The following is a 16,164-nucleotide window of genomic DNA, read 5'->3' as shown; positions in this document are numbered from 1 at the left end:
TGGCAGGCAGGAGACGTGCAAATGGCTCCCCATGCTCAGGAGGTGCCGTTGCTCCCAGCTCCAAGGCAAGAGGTCCCACTGCAAGGGCCATCCATATACATCCCCACTTTTTTTTTTTTTTATTTTTTTGTTTTTTGCTTCCATGTACTGGAGGGATGTGAACCTTTAAATCCTCACAAGGTGCAGGCATTACAGTGCTCAGTGCTGCAGTGCCCAGCAGCTATGCCTTCAGTTCCCATCGCAGGCTTCMTCCCTAAGCACTGACACATAAGAGCTGGACACATCTGACTGCTGTGTCAGCTAGCAGGGTAAGCACGCAGCCACCTAGGCCAGGAAATACCAAAGACGGTGCCCCCTTTCTGCACACCTCCTGTCCAGCTTGCAGCCCTGGGCCGGGCGCTTCTCTGAAACTGCGATTCGTGACCTCCCCGTGCAGGGTGTTTATCGCTGTGCTGCTGGCTTGGCCCTCACAAAGCTTCATGTAGCTGCGTAACGATCTCTTTTGAAAAAGGATGGCCGGAGGATGGCTCCACTTCCTTCTGCCCGGTATCCTGATGGGAACTATGAATTAAACCCTCTCTGCCAGCAGAAAGAGCCAAGCCTGTGAAGGGTGTCCATTGCTCCACATTGCAGCCCCCTACACTAGTCAACAGCTGGAGCAACCATAGTACCACAAGGACTGTGGTCTGGGGGCAATAACGCCACACAGATGCATCTCAGCAGTTGCAGCAAGCCCTGCTGTCGTCTGTAATGCTGCTGTGGGGGCAACACACCAGACACAGCACACGCTGGGGAGAGTGGCATGAAGATACCGCGAAGAGAGCTCCRTGCAGGCTGCCACAGCAAAGCTGTGCCCCTGGTGCTGCACAAACTTGTACATCCTGCTCTGTACAATATGCTCGCAAATCCATGCATATTTAAGCATAGCAAAAACAGCTTGCCCCAGCACCCCCCATAGCATTATAGAGCAAACAGGGCTTCCGACAGCTTTTCCCTCCTCTCTGAAACAATGTTGTCCCTTCTGCCATTTATTTGCCAACTGAGGTAGTGACTGGATACCTTGGATGGTGATTTCTCAGTTGAGATTTTTCTGTATGGCACACAGCATTACTGTGTTTGAAAGATCATGCAGCAATAATGTTTGATAGATCATGGGGGGAATAAGGGACCAGGAAAATGCTTTAAGTCCACAGTTCTGGAGGTTATTAAACAGTAACAGCTATATTGGAGAATATAAAAGTGGTAAGGCTTGTAAGGGAAGATAGTATTTTTTTATTAATCAAACTGATACAGTTGAGGAAAAGGACATATTCAGGCACAGAAACCTTTCTGTTTAAATGCATTGGCTCTACTGTTTGGAAATCTTATTTCCCTTAAGTGCTCTAGTTTCAAGATCAGTTCTGATTTCACTACTCTGTAGGTGTTTTAGCACAAGCATCTCAATAGTTACGAGCTGAGAACCTTTCAAATTTAAAGAACTTAAGAATATCTGCCTGCAGTCACAAGTGATCTTCAAATGTTCCTTTAGCTTGGACTAATACTCTCAACAAGGTCTTGCTCTCCACGTGTAACCACCCATAGAGCAGACTGCCAAGAGCCAGCCAGCTCAACAGTTTGCCAAGGTCGTGGGACAAGGCAGCCGTGGGACAAGGCAGCCGCGGTCTCATCTGACTTGCCCTCCCGCAAAAACAGGCTGCAGGATGCTGGCTTGAGCAGGGTCCACAAATTGCCTCCACTCTTGCCCATAGCAGGAAGATCTACCACTTGGCTATCCAGCAGAGGAAGAGACCTGTGTGCTGGCATTGACTAGGTTTGACAGCATGTGAGAATTGCTTTGGATACTGCGGTTCCCCTATTGTAGAGTTTATTTAAGGTCTCCAGCATTGTTTAAAGTAAGTACGCATACAGATGAAATTATCCCCTCTTTCCATAAGACAGATAAAAACTTTTTTCTAACTATGTTTTGTGAAAGAGGATGGGAGTTTCTCTAGGTCCCTGATATGGGAATATTCCAGAGAGATGAAATTATGTGGGGAAGGGAACCAATTTTACTAATCTCTCTCCCACTGTCTTGCTGCTTTTTAATTTTCACTTCAACCTCTGATATTAGATGCATTCTCAAGAGTCATGGGAATTCTCAGTGCAAGTATATTTAGCCATACTCCTTTGGGTGGGTGGGGGGAGGGAAGAGACCCCTAAATAGCTGTAAGATAACAATTTACTATAAGCATATTTGCTTGGAGAAAGTTTATTCAGAGTTCAGAGGAAAGACAACCAAGTTTTTGGCAGCTGGATGGCCAATGGCCAGCTTCATTTAGAGCTGTCTCTACAAGCTTTTACTCAATAAGGAGCAAATTCAGAAGAGTGACCCTTTTGCTATCCCTTGGTCTTCTCTCTGTGTGCTGAGGACTCCTCAGTGTAAATTAAATGTTTAAAGAAAGTGTCAAATTATCTAGATTCCCCCCCCCTTTAACTAAATTTTATATATATATATATATATATGTATAAAAAATCCCAAATCCAAGCCCTACACAATAGAAAGCCTGTTTTAATGAGGGGGTGGGAGGGGGGAGATGAGGGCATTCCCACCATTCACAGCACTGCAAAAGAATGAAAAGAGTGCACAGTGCTTTAACAGACGAGGGAAAATGTCCTGGCTTTCATTCAACTTCAGTGGTAGTGGAAATGGGGAGAAGCCTTCCCCACTGCTGCGGGAGAAGACTGTGGGACTTGGTGTGGAAAAGTAGCAGGGGAGGATGTGAACTCTGTTAAAAATAAAACTTATCAGATGACAATTGAATCCCGAGAATGTTATCTGGCCCCACAGGAGCATGAAAACAAATAGGCATTTGAAGAAGAGGGTAGCTAGCAAGGTGAATAACTTTAAAATAGCAGGAAGTGACCAAGGAAATGTGCCAAGCTGATGGAAACACACGGAGCTCCCCAGGGATGGCCCAGCACAGCAGCAGCTGCCAATTACAGCATCGCCGCTGCTCCAGGCCACCACATCTCATGCAGCTACATGGCACCGCACGCTCCCTCCACAACCCCAGCCATGGTAAGACACAGGACTGAAAACATTTGCACAGCACAATGTTTAACATGACCCAGTGTTTATTGACTCCTGTGAGAGTTTTTCTTTTTCTTTTTTTTTTTTTTTTTTTTTTTTAAGTAACAAGAACACAAATGTGATGGTAAAATACTATTACATGTTTCCATAACAATCCAACGCAAAGTGCCAGAATTGTTGACCAGCATACAACCTGACAAGAGAAGATGTAGTCGTAACTCACTCTCAGATATCTGCTGGGAGTACACCACAGTCAAAATAAAACTAGTTATTTGCCTGCAAATAGATACATTTTCCTCTAGATGCAAGTGGTGTTAGAGCCAGCTATTTTGCAACAACAAAAAATGTATAATATATTCCAACATTTTAAAAACTCAACAGGAATGGACTAAAACTGTTTAGAGATATAAGAAAAAGAAACAGATCCGATCTTCTCAGATGCTACTTTGCAGAGGCCATTCTTCACAGAACCAAAAATAAGCTACAGAAAATAAGATTTATTAGAGGCTACTTTGCTCAAAAGGCCAGCAAGTCTGTGGTTACAGGTTTAGGAATACAAATAGTCTCTTGATTTTCAGTACTGCCTCCTGCCTTTTTTCCTCCCCACACAACAAATGCTGCCTATTGGAAATTGTGGCTTGGTGGCTCTGCGTATCTTCCAGTACTCCCTAATTTGACATGCAATTGCATTTGGAAAGGCAACCTTATTTCTTAAAGAGCCATGGAAAAACTTGCATGACATGCACATTTGGCATATAACAGCTTCATAGATATGAATGAAGGCACATATAAGTCTTTCACAACTGAGTGACAAATGCTGTTTAGCCATAGATGTTTCAAACGCTTGCTATGAAGACACAAAACCCAAAGCTGGAAGGAATCTCCTTGAAACGCCCCCTGTACTGAAGCACTTTGCTGCCCACACAGTTCTTAAGATAATTTCAGTCTCTGAGTAGTTTGCAACATTTCAGAGACAGGTAAGCGAAATCTATGTAGAAAACATCAAAATTGTGGAATGTCCAAACATTCCCCCCCCCCCCCAAAAAAAAAAAAAAAAAAAAACCTACAATGTCTCCAAAGAGATCTTCCCATTGATCTGGAAAAGGGGTAAAGGTCTGGAATGGAGGCAGAGGAACTGGTTTCAAAATCCTGTGCCCTCAGCTTCTTGATGTTTAATTATACATGTTAACAAAGACAAAAAAAAAATGCTCTCTGCCACAGAGCAATTGCTTTCAGTCCTCTATCTAGATCAGGAAGATATAGGCTAAAAATGAAAATATATACTTTATTTACAATAAATGCATCTATACTGTTCCACTCTCCATACACCAACTGTGTTGCTGACCACTTCTGATGTTAGATGGCAGCAATAGTGGTAACCAAAGTACCTTTCTTTCCCAAACTTTAGATAAGTCCTTTCCCCTCCTGCCCTATCATTTGTCCATTGTTCAAGGCTCCAGTGAGTACTAACCTATCTTTCTAGTGCACTGTTAAGTTTACAATTTCCAAAGACAAAGCAAGATTTGGTTTGCTTTGTTTTAACTGTCTTTGCCCCTTTTAAAACCTTGTAGGAGTTTTTAAAATGCACATGTCATTACCAACTTTGCATAGCAATAAAACAGGTTAGGATTCTTTTTTTCCGCCTTTTAAATAACGATGCTGCAGCTGCCCTTCACAGAGAATTCAAAACCTACCACCTTTCCTGGGTTACTGCTTGCTCTTGGGTAAATAATCTAACTTTTTCCTCTTTCTCCTCCCACACAAATATTGGAGAATGAGAATTTCAAGTCATCATTACAATTCCTTCAAGTTTATGTTGTGCTATTTAGCTATATCCATAGTGGAATAATGTTTTTTCTTTCAAACATAAAAGGAGAATTACCAGATTATTGGTCTTCTAGTCTTGAGTCCTAAAACTAAATCTGTCGCACGAGTTCCCTCATTATTCCCCTCTTAAGGGGCACAGTGGTCAAGCTAAAGTCTTATCCAAATGACCATAGCTGTATCTCAGCAAATACTAGTGTATTTACATTCAGAATTCAAGAAGAAACTAAAGGATGCCCCTCTTCTTTTGAGGGACAAAACTGCTTAAGTCCTCCTCCATTTCTTTTACCATATTTTATGTCAGGAAAGTTGTTTCTTTTCTGTCTTATACAGCTGTTACACATCTGTTGCTAATGTTTAACAGTTTGCCATTGCACATTACCTAGTCATCCCCTGGCTCAAATGCAACAGAGGTGGCCCCCAGGCCCATTACTGGCATGACAGCCCCACACAGCGTGATGAACTGATTCAGGGACTAGCGGGGCAGACAGACCATGCAACTTGGCCACTGTGGCACAGAAAAATATAGGACACTGGAGAGGGCATATCTGAAATAGTTGGTAGGGTCTGGCATACACGGGCAACATGGAATAAAAACAAGTGTAAGGGCATGTGTATACAGTGAGAGTATTAGGTTGAGAATAATTAGTGCGAGTGATAAATATGTCCACTGCTAGCTCTCAGCTTCATTAAGAGCTATTCTGAACTGCGTACTAAGTGCTGGCTGTAGAAGCTTAGGCAGATTGGAGATAACTCACAAGTTACTCACAGAGGGTAATAAGTTTAAAAAAAAGGGAGGGAGGAGGGGAAAACGTGCATTTGAATAACTGTCATTTGTGTCACAAAAATGTCATTTGAATAACTCTAATCCTTGGTATATCTCATTGCTCAAACACAACAGAAGTAGTTACCTGGTGTAACAGACCAATTGAAACAGAATCACTGTTTCATTCAAATTACATACACATGCAAATAAAGTTACAGAGTGTGTGAACTTAGGATAAGCAGCACAGAAATCAAGTCCAAGTCGATCATTGTTTATCATACATTTGTCAGGCTGCCAGAGATATCTTTTCCTCTCAGATTCACATTTGTATCATACAAAATAGAGTAGATGGAGAAGCTATTAAAATAACATTTAATTCCACATACTGTCAGCCTTCAGGACCAATGCATTGTGTGCCATCAGCCTTCCAAGTTTACCAGCTGCTTTACCAAACAAACTGAAAATAGAAAACATACAATCAATCCAGCTCAGAACAGAAAGGAAATGTTTTTACAAAATTGTAAAACTACTTCCCCCTCAGTCTTGAGACTGAAAGGGCAGTGCAACTGCACAGCTATGACTTGACTTGAAAAGTGAACAAAATCCAGTAAATGTGATGACTATCTAGACAAAAGTCTATTTGGAAAGTCATGCTATAGGAGAGCTAAGCCAATGTTTTGTGCAGCAAGTGATGAACAGTCCATCACTGGGTCCATGTGGGGCATTACAGAAGAATACGCTCTACAAAAACCCAGTTTATTTTCACATTTCCAATACCTCTCCTTGCCCATCAGCAGTCTGCCACAGATTTTAAACTTGTAAAGCTCCTTCCCACTGAACTAGATTCCACACACCCCATAAAGTGCAAATAAGACTCATGTTTTTCCCACTAGTTCCAACGATTGTTATCTTGGTCACTAGAGTGATCAAAAGCCAGTTGGCTGAGCCACTACCATTAGGCTTAGAGGGTTTTTTTTTTTTTTTTTTTTTTTTTTTTTAAATTAAAACCCTGGTTACTTTTTCCAGCAAAAGCCAAACAGAAAATAAGGGTTCCTTCTGCCAGATGCAGACATGACAGGAGGCTTCCTTAAGTACCATCAAAGTAAGATGCACATGCTAGACAGACACAACCAGTGTATTCTCGTGCTTAACAAGAATGTGCCACGGTTCACTGGAAATGGAAGTCATCTTTGGGATCTTATTTCACATAAAGAGTTCAGAAACAGTTGATTAGTCTTCATTAAGAGCTGCTTCTCTCTTCCTTGCATCTATATTGAAAAGGGGGGGGGAAGGGAGAGGAAAAAAAAAAAAAAGACAGGTAAGCCAGAGAGTTCTGGAAGCCTAATTTGATAGCATTCCCCTGAAAACTCAGAAACAGACTAAAATAAAGTTGTTTTGTTTTCCCATGGATAGCACTTTTTATTTGAGACTTACAATTTGAATTCACTACACGAATTGAAATACTACATGAGTTCACAACTTGTTAACAAGATCGTCATAACTAAGGTTTTGATCTTCAGTTTTTGCAGGGCAAAGATACAGTTCATGCAACATTTAAGTAACCCAATAAGCTCTCACAGACTCCAGGTTTGTGATACTTTCCTCCCCTCCCCCACTTTTGGCCCCTTGCTCATGATCCCCTTTAAGGGTGAAGCTAATATTTTTTTTCTGCCTACCAGCTGTAGAAATGACAACAGTCCTTTCTGAAGGACATTTGACTAATTATGACTTTGCCTGTCTCCAGCTGTGTAACATACCTATTTAAAAAAGAGGAATGTTGTCTACACTGGATTTTAAGGAATTGCCTGAGGCAGTCCTTCCAGAACAGATCTTTAATTTACCAAACAGCAAGTCTGTGAGCATGGCCCCAAGTAGGGCTTTAGAGCACATCTGGACACTCAGCCCATTACTAGTATGTCATTTCTACAGTACCAGGCAGTTTGGCTGCAATCAGGAAAGCTGGGGTCAGCTATTTCTGGACTTCTGCAGAAATGTCTCTGGGCTGACTTCAGGCTGCCTGTGAAACCTAGTTGAAAGCAGGTAGCTCTTGAAGGGCACCATAATCACAGCTACTCTAGCAACTGCCTGCCAAAAGATGCATTTATATCTACATTTTTAAACTTAATTTCTTTCTAACTCATGACCTACACATTCCAAAGTCATTATGAATATCTCCACTTAGAAATTACTTGTAAATAAAAGACAAATCCCTTTTGCATTAGTGTGGGCCATGACTGCCTTTAGTTAATGTAAAAGACAGGCCCTATTTGGCCAGAACATTTGAAGAATGTAGTTATGAAATTGTTTATGTAAGCCTCATGACTATGTGCTAAGCAAAGTTTGGAGGAGACGAAATATGCCTCCCAAATAACAAAAGAAGAGCTTAGAGAGGTAGCAGAGTCCTCTGCAGCTACTACTGTAGCACACGAACTGCAGTCAGGGACAGAGATTGCCAGCAACTGGAGCAGCTACCTGACATAATGCGGGGGGCACCCACACTCTCAGCTGCTGATCTGGGTCTGAATCAGAAACCATCTGTCATGTTCCCCATCAGGTTTATCAGAGATTCTGAGGCCAGGACTGAATTTTCTTTTGTCAAAATTTTTCCACTCTGTATAAAATAACTGACAAGTGATTAGAGAAAAAATAAGTTTCTAAAATATGAATGTCTTCACCATCTAACTACAGAGTTATTCCCATTCTATCTCTGGCTTTGGAAATATCAAAATGCACTCACTTCTATTCAGCGAACATTTATACAAGTGTCATACCAGTCAAGTTCCTGAACTTTTTTTTGGCTTCGGCTCTTTCTTCAGCATCAAAATACCACACAGTCATGGCATATCTGTAAAAGACAGAAATCATGTGTTATTTTCAACTTTTGCTATTAAAATAGAGCACTGGAGTTTTATTCTTTTGGAGAAAGCAAATAGAAAACTAATTGGTTTAGCAGACAAAAATAAGGATGCAAATGGCACATCTCTGTAGGCAAATATAGACAGCATTTTAAATGTGTATTTTTATCAAGTATGGTAGAAATATAGGTGAGAATTTCTGCTTGGAGGCACACAAGAGCACACAGCCCCTGGTGACAGAGGGCAAAAGTAGCTTACAGCCATTGGACCTTTCTTCTGTTCAGGGATGCCCTTAGGCAGCCTAGGGGCTGCTGTACGTTACACCAGCTTTCTGTAGGCTGACAGATGGTAGCCCCCAAAACCCCTGTGATGTTACAGGGTAAAGGTGCAATCCAGCATTTTCCAGCTAAATAGGCCTGCCTGGTTTGGGAAGTTTCTCCTGTTGCTGGCAAAGGGGCATTTTTTTCTGTCAAATAAGGAATCTTACTGTTCAAACCTGTTCCTCCTCATTTGATGAGGGAATTCCCAGTGACTCAAAAGGTACCGTATAAAATCCATTCACAATCCAAATACCTATTTTTTTATGCCCATGTACATATAAGCAAATACCTGATAACCACTATATGTGGTTATCAAAATAATGTGATACTGGTAGAACACTCTGCTTTTCCCTGGCTGAGTGTCAATAGCAAATATGCCATTTACCTAGTTGCATAAGAAGGCTGGACTTCATGTGGGTTCCTTCGGTCTGACCAAAAAAAAAGTAATCTGTCAAAAATTGGCTCAACATCTGCTACATAGGACTTTCCTTCCGGGAATATCCGAAGAATTCCACCATGCAGCTGAAAGAGAAGGAAAGGTTACTTTTTCTACATATAAACAGCCACAAATTCGTTTGAATAATGACTTGCTTTTCCATCCTCAGTACCCAACAAACACGGAGTAAACATCTAATGATAACCAAGATAGCTACATGACAGTGCCAGAGAACTGTATACTGAATCTCTTGGCCACCTTGATTTTCCCAGTTTGTCATGTGTGAACATGAACATCTGGCTAAAGCAAATGATCTAAGATGAGAAACACTGTCCCTGTCACAAAAACTGGGCAACTTCTGAGCTCCCAGTCACACATCTCTAAAACTAGTCCATACCCACGAGGGAGGTAAGGATGCTCCAGCTGACTGTTTTGAGGTCAGATTCTCTTCCCAGCACATGCAAAAACCTGTATCTGATCTCGCAGAAGTTATCTTTTAAATGTTGGAAAGAAGAGTGAAGTCTGTTCTATTGTTGTATGTTAATAAGTTTGAAAAGTTTAATCTTCCAGTCATTTTTTCCCTTCTTATGAYATAGCCTGGTTTCTCCACCACATARTTTCTCTCCCTCTGTTTGCCATCAGTTTTGGGGGTGGGGAGGGGAACTGTAGTGATCCACATGCACTGGAGAAACTTCAAAATATACACGTGAACTTTGCCTCCTCTCCGTTGCTGTTAGTAGACTCTTTGGAGACTTTTGTGCTGCACCACAGAGTGCAACGTAGAGACTGTCAACCCAGTACTGATCTGACTTGGCATCTCTACATGACATGCGAACCTCAGAAAGAAAGTATTAGCTTGGGTTTAAAGCAACACAGTTGCTTTGACATGCTAACATGGTTATATTGTGTCTCCTCTAGCATGTGTTTGCATAGAATTAGCATCATATTTGTGTAATACTCTCCACCAGTGTCCTGGTTTTGAGTTAGCCTTCTCAGAGCCCACTTGGGCAACTCCTCACTCACTATCAGAGTAAAAGTTCAGTGCACAAAATAAATTGTATGTTTTCATTTTCTCTTCTCATTTTTATGTCCCTTCTTTATTTTATTAGAACAAGACATTTCCCCATCATACTTTCAGTAAAGGAATGTGGTTTTCTCCAACACAGCATTTTTCAGTAGCCTCTGAATCTGAACTCGCTTCTTGGGGTTCATAGTACTTCAGTTTGTCTATAGAACATCAACCTAAGATAACCAAGACAGCTTAGAGAGACAGTAACACTGGGCAATTCATGAATGTTTTGGGAAGCATTATGACAACAGAAGCGTAAAGAGACATCCTGCAATTTTACAAACCCTTATTTTGTTTCCAATTTAAAGATATGGTAAATTCAAGGCTGTCTTTATTGCCCAATAGTAATACAGACAAAAATGAGAGCACTGTTCTGCCAGGAGACCCACTGGTGGAGTTAGCAATGGAGAAGCCAAAACAAGCCACCTGCTCATTCCTCTCATGAGGCGCTCAGAGCGCCCTTCCTCTCAGGAAAGGAGGTCAGGGATCTGAGGGGAACATAGGGGAAAGTCTCCAGACCCTGTGGAAGCCCCAGGACGGCTTCAGCAAAACCTCTTCCCAACTCAACCTGTAATCTGTCAGGAAGCAGCTCTGAGAAGGATGTTTTCATGCTATTAGGCTCCTTATGAAGTGTTCTTCAGTACTACCCTACTTCAGTACTTCAGTATTACATGGTCTTGCAAAACCCACATCTTACTAAAAAAAAAAAAAAAAAAAAAAAAAAAAATTAAAGCACATTCCCAAGAACCTTCCCCCAAAAGTGAAAGGATCAGCTCCCCAATTCTAATGAATCTCTAATGAAAAATCATCTCTAATGAAAAACGGAGCATGAACAGATCTTTCCTAGCCTCCCCACACATCATAAGGAAGAAGAAAACCACAGATAAAAATGCTTGAAGATCTTCCACAGGTCAGCCTGAAGGACCAGTATCAAGAATGATAAGGTCCCAAATCTGGGCTGCCATATTATTCTGCTCCCAGAATCCACTTACTCCTTATCAGATAATGTTTTCCTTTCCAGTGCTTCATTATTCTTTTCTCTAAACAAAACATATGTGCCAGCAGCCCAGTACTTAGAAGCTGTATTCTGTAACAACAAAACAGTATGTGTGTGGGATAGAAGAGAGAAAGATAAAGAAACAGTTCAGATTCTTACTTCCAAAGGGTTGCTATAAAACAGCAAGAAAACAAATATAAGTGATGAAGAATGGACCAGCTGTTCAAAAGTTCAAAGTTCACAGAAGCAACTGACAGCTCCAAAACTCTGCTTCTGAAGTCATTTTTCCTTTATGTTCTGCCTCAGCCCCATGGCTCGCTCACCTTGGAGTCCCAGTTCTTATTCAGGTAATAAATACAGGTGATGCAGCGCCCATCGCCATTCGGATTGTCCACATGACGAACATACCCAGTTCCATTTCCAGGATAGCAAGCGACCATAGCCTGAACAAAAGGTAAAGATAAAGATTCTGTAAAATGAATTCTCCAAGATGCCCGCCTTCAGTTTTTCTTTTCTAAGCATTCTCCAATCACCAGTCTGCCTCAACCTCTTTCAGATGATCAATCCAAAAGCTGCAGCAGACACCACCAGAAGGAATTTTCATACAAGCTTCTTTCTCTAAGCGAGTCAGCCAGTGTTAAATTCCAAACAGGAAATAAATACCCTTCATATTTCACAATATGTACACTAGAACAGCAGAAAAAAATTGAATGAAATTAAAATACACGTATGTATGCTGCAAGTGTATTGTTCTCCACAAGCTACGTGACTTTCATCTCATTATTTGAGGCAGTTTCAGCTAAAGTTTGCTTGGGTTTCTAAAGCTGAGCAGTCATTGCAAAACTGATGCGTCAGTCATAATGAAAGCAGGCGGCAATCCCAGTAAGTCATGTTTTACCACCATCATCCTCCATATCTTCTAGTCTCTATCATATATATCCCTGTGGTCCAACAAAAATTGAGGTTCCCGAGGAGGTGTGGGTAAAGTCCATAGAGCAAAGTCTGCAGAAATCTGTAACTCTTTTGTGTTGTGTTTGCACAGGGCAGTGCATGTTTGCCTTCATGGACTGAGCCACAGAACTAACCAAACAGCTTTCAGAAGTGTACTCCTCTCTTTGATCATCTCCAGACATGCTGATACAATCATTCACAGTGTGTTTAAATTTCACCTTGAATGATGAGATAAGCCTAATATGAATTACTCCCAATCACAAGACTGAACTGAACACAACAGGTCTTAGAYGGGTTTTTACAGCAAAAACTTGTTAAATTTGAGTTTACACCATCAGAACCCTGAGCAGGATGTGGGGAGGAGCAGATGAGACTGTTGGTGGGGTGCCACATCTTTGTCCCATGGTCACTCCTTCTCTACTGGTACTGCTTGGTAGCAAGGTCAGTCACTTTCCATAGAATTTAGTCCACCAAAACTGTGGTAATAGAAGCCTTGGCCCATCACTCCAACATTTCCTTTTATTGCTTATCAGGACGACAATCATGGGACAGTTCAGGTTGGAATAGCAAACAGCATACCCAGATGTAGTCTCACCAGGGCTGAGCAGAGGGGGATAAACTCTCCCTTCAACCTACTGCCTGTGCTCCTGTGAACACGGCCCAGGATGCTGTTGTGTAGGGGCACGCTACAGGCTCGTGTTCAGCTCGCTGCCCACTGCAACCCCTAGGGCCTTTTCAGCAGAGCTGCCCCCTGCCTGGCAGTCCCCAGCCTGTACTGTTGCAAGGGGCTCTTCCTTCCCAGGTGCAGAACTTTGCATGTGCCCTTGTTGAATTTCATAAGGTACCTGCTGGCCCATTCCTCCTTCCCATCCAGGTCCTTCTGGATGGCAGCCCTGCCCTCAAATATATCAACAGATCACCCCAGTTTGGTGACATGTGCACACTTGATGAGAGTGCACTCTGCAACCTGTTTCAGGTCATTGACAGATATGTTAAATAAGTCAGGTCCCATGACAGACTCCTGCAGTACCCTATTTGTTACCAGCCTCCTTTCTGGTAGAGCACGACCCATTAATCACTACTGCTTGAGCCCAACCATCCAACCAGTACTTTTACTCATCTAGCTTTTCATCTATCCAGACCATAAACATCCTAACTTGGATACAAGAATACTGTATATGCCTATCCAATAAAATGAGGGTGTGATTGTGTAGCACTTGGATGACCTTCCCCTAATAATCTGTCAAGCACAGTTAATAATAACATTGAAGATGTGACACTATAGGCTTTACCAATGTAGCAATTTTAAATTTATTACTAAGGGACCCTAGAGGTCTTGTTTTCTGCTTCCTAGCACATGCTAAACCCATGCGATTTTATGCTGCTAGACACATGATCAGTTAGAGTATAGCACATGCCACTTTTATCACAACTTCCTTTTGCTGTGTTGACAAACACTGGGGCAAAATTTGTTATCAGTCAGCATAATAGATCCCTTGGACCCTCTGCTAGCAAGGACAAAAGTCTGTATGACAGTTAGGACAGGCATACACATACAGCTGCAAAAATACTGCTCTGTATTTTAAGTCACGTACAAATTGACTTTCGTTGTTGTTTCCAGTCTTCTCCCATAAACCGGCACAAGGATACCTGCAGGCTGCGGTAAGTCAACAGAATCCACTGGATACGTCAGGCCATGGCTGCTTTGGGGTTGATGCCCTGTAGCAGCAGGAGATTATGTTGAACAACAGCAAGTACCTTTAATTCTCAGTAATAAGCCCTCTTTGACCATGCTTGGCACTTGGCTAGATGCCTTGCTTTAGGTCCCATCTGCTCTATTGTCATTCTGCTGTTATAATTGGCTGCGTAGACTCAAATTCAACAATATTTCATTGCCAACCTGAGAACAACAGTAAGATCCAGGCTAAAGCCAGCACTGGAAACAAGTTTGTTAGGGGAACAAGCCTGGCAGAAACCAGGTCCGAGGGAGCCATATCCCAGCAGAACAACTCCCCTTGTGCAACCCCTAGAGCTCACCCCTGTCTTTAAAGGTGTTCCCCCCGCCCCCATCTGCCAGCTCAGCAGCTCCTGCAGCTGCTCCCTTCACCCACCCCAGTCAAAACAGGCTGGGATCAGGCTGAACAATTAACGAACATAGTAACTCTTGGCTAAACCTGGTCCCTTTATGCTGAGGAACGTGACCCAGGCAGCTGAGAGGGGGCAGCGATTTGGGTTTCCGGCTGAGAGGCGGGGAGGAATGGCCGCAGCCCGGTAGCGCTGGAGGAGCAAGGTGCTGATCTCCGCAGCGAGCCCAGCTGCTGCCACGAGAGGATGTGCGCCCACACTGCCGGCACAGCATCTGGCTCAGCAGAGCTCTGCGGATCACAACACGGGGAAGATGCATGGTGGGAGCAGAACTCCATTGTAGGCTGATGCACATTGACTTAAACAAGGTATTAACACAAAATCAGAGGGTAGATACTACTGCAAGAGCACTGAACTGCCCAAATAACAACCCAGTAAGATTGCAGCATTAATAATAATAAAAAAAAAGCTGCCGAAGAATAATAGACTTTAGGCCAGATCCTGAAAGGGATTTAGGTGCTTTACCTCCCACTGAAATCTGGGCATAAGGCCAGAGTTTTCCCCTGGCCTCCCCCACATAATATGTTCTATTAGAAGAACATGTGCTTTGACTCTGAGACATTGATGCATTATTTATTTACGCTGTGCACCTTTTGCAACTGCAACATGCATAGTCTCTGGGGATGAGCAAGTAGAACAATTCCCACAGAATTCCATAAGCACTGGCTGTAAACTAGTTTAAGTTAAAAATAAATAAATAAGAAGTTTTCTAGTAGCAGCAGCAAAGGGAGAAAAGCAGAAGTGAAAGATCCTTTTTCCTGGCATGCAGAATATTTGAATGAAACCTTAAACAATGAAGGGAAATCATTCTGGTCCTCCTAGAGCCTGCTGAAATGATATCAAGCTTTATCAGAGCACTGGCTGGAGCAGCTCCAGAGCAGATGAAGCTGGCCTCAGCAGGGATTCCAGCTGTTAGTGCTACTTTCAGATTCATTCAAAACAAACAAGAAACAGGAGATGAGATGCATGACCCAGACTTAATTTAGGTAATTGGTGAACATAGGTATTTGCCAGTTTAGTGCATGGGGTAGCTACAAAAGCTGGAGGCTGGATCACATTAATCAAACCACTTATCCCTCTGACAGATGAGCAGAGCATCAATAAAAACCATTCCCTCTACATTTTCAGCTGTCATGTCCAGAAAAGCACACTCCATATCAGAGAACATCTCTCCTCACCAACCATCTCCACCAGGCAGTAATGAGCAGGAACGTGCCTAACTCTTGTTTTTCTTTTGTAAGCAATACAGTCCATTGCAGTGGATGCTACTTGGCTTAACTTTCTACTGCAAGGACTCAGAGCAAGTTTCAGCAACAGCCCCCACCACCACCACCACCTTATTTTGATTAAAAGAAAAAAAAAAAAGATGAGTTTGTCTTTACTAGCTCACTCTTTCTCGATATGGAAAATACAGAATGGCTGAATAGTTAAAACCTGTGATATGCAGACACAAGCATGTGCAATGACAGATGCACACACTATAGTTTGTCAACTAGACGACCAGATCATTGGTCTTCAGGCTTAAAGCCTACAAAACTTTGAAAATAAAAAGTAATCATCAACATCGCAGTTTCTTCACTATCATTATCAGAGATGTTAGGTTTCCCAAGAGGGTGCAAATCAACCACCAGTTAAACAAGCAGTAAATATGAGCATTAGTAAGGAGACAGGGATCATCAGTAAGCTCCACGTTGCATAGAAACTTGCAAAAATAAGTTATTCATCATTCAA

At 42.2% G+C, this 16,164-nt stretch overlaps 1 protein-coding gene across 1 annotated transcript in view; it reads right to left on the bottom strand.

Annotated features, from left to right (window-relative positions):
* Positions 1-6,513: 6,513 nt before the first annotated feature.
* The window catches only part of EGLN3 (egl-9 family hypoxia inducible factor 3), a 28,520-nt gene continuing 18,869 nt past the window's right edge, over positions 6,514-16,164 (bottom strand). The window contains exons 2-5 of the mRNA XM_026085427.1: positions 11,661-11,780; positions 9,221-9,357; positions 8,432-8,505; positions 6,514-6,928 (exon numbers count right to left, since the gene is read on the bottom strand). Of these exons, the coding sequence (XP_025941212.1) occupies positions 6,891-6,928; positions 8,432-8,505; positions 9,221-9,357; positions 11,661-11,780 (369 nt within the window). The 3' untranslated portion in view covers positions 6,514-6,890. The remainder of the gene's footprint in view (positions 6,929-8,431; positions 8,506-9,220; positions 9,358-11,660; positions 11,781-16,164) is intronic.

The sequence above is a fragment of the Apteryx rowi genome, unplaced genomic scaffold, assembly GCF_003343035.1.
Source record: "Apteryx rowi isolate R43461 unplaced genomic scaffold, aptRow1 scaffold_669, whole genome shotgun sequence".
NCBI classification, from domain to species: Eukaryota; Metazoa; Chordata; class Aves; order Apterygiformes; family Apterygidae; genus Apteryx; species Apteryx rowi.
The sequence above is the reverse complement of the archived record's forward strand: the minus strand, read 5'-3'. Positions and strand labels throughout refer to the sequence as shown.